The following is a 6,093-nucleotide window of genomic DNA, read 5'->3' as shown; positions in this document are numbered from 1 at the left end:
TATCTTCGTACAATTTCTCCTTAGAACCACGAAAGGCCAAATTATGTTTAGCAAGAAACTTCACTATTGAAATAACTCTTTTTAAAACATTTTTCCAGTGATCCTTTTCTTTCTCAATTAATCTTTGAGTCGCTTTATCAATAGTTTGAAATTTTTGCAGCCTTTGACGATACTCATACCAAATAGTCATATTTTTAGCATGTTCCATACCTAACTCGTGCTCTTTAATTCTTGCACTAACATGTACCCAATTACTATAACCCTCATTTGCTAATTGTCCCTTGCAAATCCCATTTTTAAAAACATTACAGCAAAAATAAAATAATCTATCAAGCTCTTTCGAATAAATAAGTCAATCTCTATCATACATCTCTCCATTTGCTAAAGCTCTAGTATACAAATTAGCCGTAAAGCGTCTATTCAAACTATCTCTAGGACCCTTCACAATAGAATTATCTCTTTTAGGATCTTTCGCAACTAATAAATCAACCATTTTAGGTTGAAGACGATCCCAATTTCTTGGATCAAATATATCATAATCAACATTATCATCATCATTATTAATTTCTTCAAGATTATCAACATCATCATTATTAACTTCATCAACAATGGGCACACTATCAAGATTATCATTTTCAATGGGCACAATATCAAGATTATCATTTTCAAAAGGCACACTATCAAGATTATCATTTTCAATGGCCAAATTATCAAGAAATTCAACATCAATATTATCAACATAATGACTTTTATTTGAAACTTGTGGTTCTTTGATTAAAAATTTATCAAGAGCTCCTACTTGAGATTGAATTAACTCTTCAATTTTTTTCTTTTTCTTACGCTTATCATTTCCATATTCATACTTCCTATTCTTAGGAGGCATAGTAAAAAAAACCTGGAATGTCTCACTATTTCTTTTATGTCTGCTGATGATCTACTAATAATTCTATTGTGAAATTGTATCCCTACACATTAAATTATTACATTAGTAACAAGAAAAATAGAAAATCAATTACATTTAAATAAAGGAAATTATACATTAATCATAAAAAAACATTAAAAATTAGTAATTAAAAATTGTTAAAAAAAAGTAAATTAATATAATAATATTTAATATAATATAAGTTCATCCATAAAACAAAATATTGATAATGTATCACTTTCTTTTTCTTTTTGTAAAAAATAACTATTCAAATCATACTTACTCATAAAATGGTACTACTAATCAAATCATACTTATTCATAAAATGCCAAATCAAATTCAATTAATAATAATATTGTAGTGCATACCATTCATTTTTGTTTTTCTAACAAGCTCCTCCTCCAATTTATTAATAGTAATAATAGAATAATATTAATATCCAACAAATCCTATTAGCACTACTGCTGTTACTATACCACGGTACCAAATCAAAAAAAATCTGCAGCAACTTTTTTCATATGCAGATTTTTATAATTCCTCTCTTTTAATACCTTCAAAGTCAATTTAAATATTCAATTTATTCCAATTAAAATTACTCTTTTTTCTACCTTCAAAATCAAATCACAGTAAAAAGTAAATAATTTTTAAATGGATGGAAAAAAAGTGATTCAAGAAACAAACCTGATAGAGGAGAGGATTGATGTGCGGCGGTGGTACAACGTTTTGTTACAGTGGTACGGTGAAAATTTTGTTACAATGATGAAGAGAAGGTTTTTAGAGAGAAAATTTTGTTTTCCTTTTCTTTATTTCACGGTTCTGAGAAGAGAAAGAGGGAGAAGTCAAACGTTTTTCTGAAACCAAACGTTTTATTTTCCAATATATATATTTTTTTTTATATATTCAATAATAATAATAAAATATGGCCCCCCTATAATTATGAGTCCCAGTGCTACAACACTGCCTGCACATGAATAGGGCTGGCACTGTGCCTATGATGGTAAACATATGATAATTATAAGGTTTTACATATGAATAGTAAATCAATCTAAATAGATGTTTATTATTTGATATTTTTTATTATCAATGTTTAATCATTACAACGAGACTACCACTAGAAGTCAATTTTATTGTCTAAAGACTTAATATTGATGGCGCACTAAGTATCTTGAGATGAGTTGTGCCATAATTTGAACATGTTGGTGATTAAGTTTTAATTTTTTTTATGTGAGTATATTTATAGTGTTTATAATGTTCTAATTTTTAGCTACATTTGCTTCAATATTTTCTAATATGAATAAGGTTTAGGTCCTTAATGGGATAACTTTTAAGGATTGAAATGAGAATATGGAAATTGTTCTTGGCTGCATGGATTTTGACCTTGCATTATGGAAGGAGCAATTTCCTTCTCCTTCGAAATCTACTACCTTTAAACAGAGGAAAGATCATGAGAAATGGGATCGTTCCAATCGCCTTAGTCATGCTTTGGTCTCTTATGAGGTCAATTTAGCTTTAGTACCTAGAAATACTTGGTGGTTAGACTCAGGTGCAACTACTAACACTAATATTTCAATGCAGGATTGCCTGAACTAATGTAAGTCAAATAATGTTGAAATATACATCTATGTTGGAGATGGCAAGTCGGTGGAGGTGGAATCTATATGTTATTTTAGATTATTATTGTGTACTGAATTTTATTTAGATTTAAAAGACACTTTTGTTCTATTATCATTTAGGTGGAGTTTAATTTCAGTTTTGTATTTTGACAAATCAGTTTATTTGTGTTAATTTGGGAATAAAATGTTTAAGTTGTCTTTTAATTCAAATATTGTTGGAATTGGTTCACATCTGAGTCATGATAATCTATATTTTCTTGACACAATAACTACCTATGGAGAATCCTTAAATGTGGAATCACGTGGTACTAAGCGTAAAATTGATAATAATTTAGGGGCATTATGGCACAAACGCCTAAGTCACATCTCTAAAAATAGAGTTGGGCGACTAGTGTCTGGTGGAATTTTAGATTCCATTAACCTAACAAACTTTGATGTTTGTGTTGAATGTGTTAAAGGAAAACATATCAAAACAAATAAATTTGGTGTATATAGAGCTATGGATGTCTTAGAATTAATACATACGAACATTTGTGTACTATTTTTTACACCTTCTTAGAATGGTCAACAATATTTTATATCATTAATAGACGATTACTCTAGATATGTGTACATATTTCTTATACATGAAAGGTCTCAATCATTGGATGTGTTCAAATCATTTAAGGCTGAAGTTAAGAATCAACTCAACAAAAGAATTAAGAAAGTCAAATGTGACAGTGGAGGTGAATATTACGACATTTATGATGGTTCGGGTGAATGATGTTGTTGAAAGATGAAATCGGGCTGATAAGGATATGGAAATGAGTATGATTTATCATTCTACCTTGCCGGAGTCACTCCGGGGAGAGACACTAAAGACTGCAACTTACATTTTAAATAATGTACCAACAAAGGAATATGCCAAAACACCTTATGAACTTTAGACTGGGCAAAAGCCTAGTCTAAAACATTTTCACGTGCGGGGATGTCCAACTGAGGCAAGGCCTTATAGGCCAAATAAAAAGAAATTGGACTCTTGAATAATGAACAACTACTTTATTGGTTATTCTGAAAGATCTAGGGACTACACATTTTACAATCCTAAATTAAATTAATTTTTTGAGACAGGAACAAACACATTCTTTGAGGACATTAAGTTTGAGGGGAAGAATAAGGTTAGATACTTTGTTTTAGAGGAAGAATCGGTAATAATTCCATAACCGATTCATACAGTTTCTTTTGATCAAGCAAGTATAGAACCTCTACAAAACATTGTTAACTCTCCTCCTACTCAAGATGATTTGGTAATTCATGAAGAACAAACTCAAAATCCTCAAGAACAAGTGTTACAAGAATCAATACCTTTGTGGAGATCCACTAGAGAAAAGAGAAATGTTATTTTGGATGATTACATAGTCTTTCTCCAAGAACATGAGGAAAATAATAGTATGATGGAAGATGATCCAATCAACTTCCGCCAAGTTATGCAGGTTTCCAACTCAGAAAACTGGATTGAAGCAATGAAAGAGGAGTATAAGTCCATGTAAGATAATAAAGTTTGGGAACTTGTCCCATTACGAGAAGGTGTGAAACTCATTAGTTGCAAATGGATTTTTAAGACCAAGCGGGATTCTAATGGTAATGTGGAGAAGTATAAGGCTCGTCTTGTGGCTAAAGGCTATACCCAAAAGGAAGGGATTGACTCTAAAGAGACTTTTTATCTGGTTTCATCGAAAGAATATTTTAGGACAATCATGTCTCTTGTTGTACATTATGATTTGGAACTCCACCAAATGGATGTCAAGACGACATTCCTCAATGGCAATATTGATGAAACGATCTATATGGTGCTACCAGAAAACTTTATGTTAGGAGACTCGAAGAATATGGTTTGCAAATTTACAAAATCCATTTATGGACTAAAGCAGACATCTCTTCAGTGGTACCACAAGTTTCATGAAGTAATGATCTCATTTGGTTTTGAGGTGAATGTTGTTGAAGATTGTGTGTATCGTAAATTCAGTGGGAGCAAGTACACTTTCCTGATCTTTTATGTAGATGAGATATTGCTTGCCACAAATGATATAGGCATGATGCATGAAACTAAGAAATTTATATAATTTTGTTTTTAAATGAAATATCTTGGTGATGCCTCATTTGTATTAGGAATTCAGATACATCGAGGCCGATCTCATGGTATTCTAGGATTATCATAAATGAGCTATATAGAAAATGTGCTTAAAAGGTTTGGCATGCAGAAATATAAACTAGGGGATACTCCAATCGCTAAGGGATACAAATTTAGTATAATGTATGCAAAAGGAAACTTATAAATTCAAGAAATGCAAAGGGTCCTTTATGCGTTGGCAGTAGGGAGTTTGATGTATTGCCCAAGTATGTACGCGTTTGGATATTACGTTCATAGTTGGGATGTTAGGCAGATATTTGAGAAATCCGGGAATGAATTATTGGAAAGCATCCAAAGAGGTTATAAGGTATTTAAAGAGAACAAAAGACTATAGGCTCACATATAAGAGGCCAGACTAGTTAGAGATCACTAGATACTCTGACTCAGATTTTGCTGGATGCCAAGACAATAAAAGATCCATTTTAGGCTATATCTACATGTTAGCTGGTGGTGCAGTTTCTTGATGCAGTGTCAAGCAAACTCTTAAAACTTCATCCATCATGGCAACAAAGTTTATAGCATATTATGAGGCATTAAACCATTGGATTTGGCCGAGGAATCTTGTCACTGGGCTACAAATTATGGAAGGAATTGAAAGACCACTTAAGTTATACTGTGACAGTAAATTAGTCTTCCTGTATTCCAACAATAATAGGAGCTTGACCAAGTCAAAATATATTGACATCAAGTTCCTAGTTATTAAGAAAAATGTACGAAGTGGACATATTTCCACAGAATACTCGAGGACAAACTCCATTATAGCAGATCCTCTAACAAAAGGTCTTCCATCCAAGGTCTTTCATGATCACATTGCTCGCATGGGTGTTTTACGGTTAGAGGAGTCTTTGGTTCAGTAGGAGTTACTCAATTGTGAATTTTATGTTGTGTGTTTAATGGGATATTTTCCAATTAAAAAAGTTTGATATTCAGCAGTTTACATTTGTACAATGAAGTTATTGAATGATCTCAGTAAAGTAAAGTAAGACTAGTTGAAAATCGTCATATAAAGACCAATTTCATGTGATTTTCATGATCCACATCTCATGATGGATCTATGTCATTTAGTTGTGTCACTATTGGTGATTATTGAAGGGTTTAATTGTGATTGATATAACAAAAATCATCTTCATTATGTATATTGGCATGACTAATTGACGAGATAATTTGAATATGCTTAAGGAATATCATGGCAAATTTTGAGCTCATACAATCTAACACATGTGTATAATTACATGTGACCAGTTAGAGATTGTTAGAATTTTTGGGTCACAATTGTAATATTATATATGTTATGGTCATTATGTAATTAGCCAAAGTTATAGTGGTCTAATTAATAATAAATTTGTGGCTAAAAGCATAAATATCATGAAAGATAAGATTACTGTGTA

General features: G+C 31.5%; 1 protein-coding gene across 1 annotated transcript; it reads right to left on the bottom strand.

Moving 5' to 3' along the window:
- Window positions 1–352: 352 nt before the first annotated feature.
- On the bottom strand, window positions 353–883 carry LOC127082560 (uncharacterized). Its single transcript, XM_051022795.1, has 2 exons — window positions 679–883; window positions 353–597 (listed from the first exon to the last, which is right to left on the bottom strand). Exons 1-2 carry the CDS (start codon window positions 881–883, stop codon window positions 353–355), a joined length of 450 nt encoding a protein of 149 aa, XP_050878752.1.
- Between the last annotated feature and the right edge of the window lie 5,210 nt (window positions 884–6,093).

This window comes from Lathyrus oleraceus, chromosome 5 (genome assembly GCF_024323335.1).
Source record: "Lathyrus oleraceus cultivar Zhongwan6 chromosome 5, CAAS_Psat_ZW6_1.0, whole genome shotgun sequence".
In the NCBI taxonomy this organism is placed as follows: domain Eukaryota; kingdom Viridiplantae; phylum Streptophyta; class Magnoliopsida; order Fabales; family Fabaceae; genus Lathyrus; species Lathyrus oleraceus.
This window is presented reverse-complemented; position numbering and strand designations above follow the sequence as displayed.

What these genes read in the sequence shown, in the direction of transcription:
- LOC127082560 (XM_051022795.1), bottom strand. Translation starts at nt 883, where the DNA reads ATGCCTCCTAAGAATAGGAAGTATGAATATGGAAATGATAAGCGTAAG. An exon ending in TGAAAATGATAATCTTGATA is followed by an intron (nt 598 to 678) that starts GTGTGCCTTTTG and finishes TTGTTGATGAAG; the next exon opens with TTAATAATGATGATGTTGAT.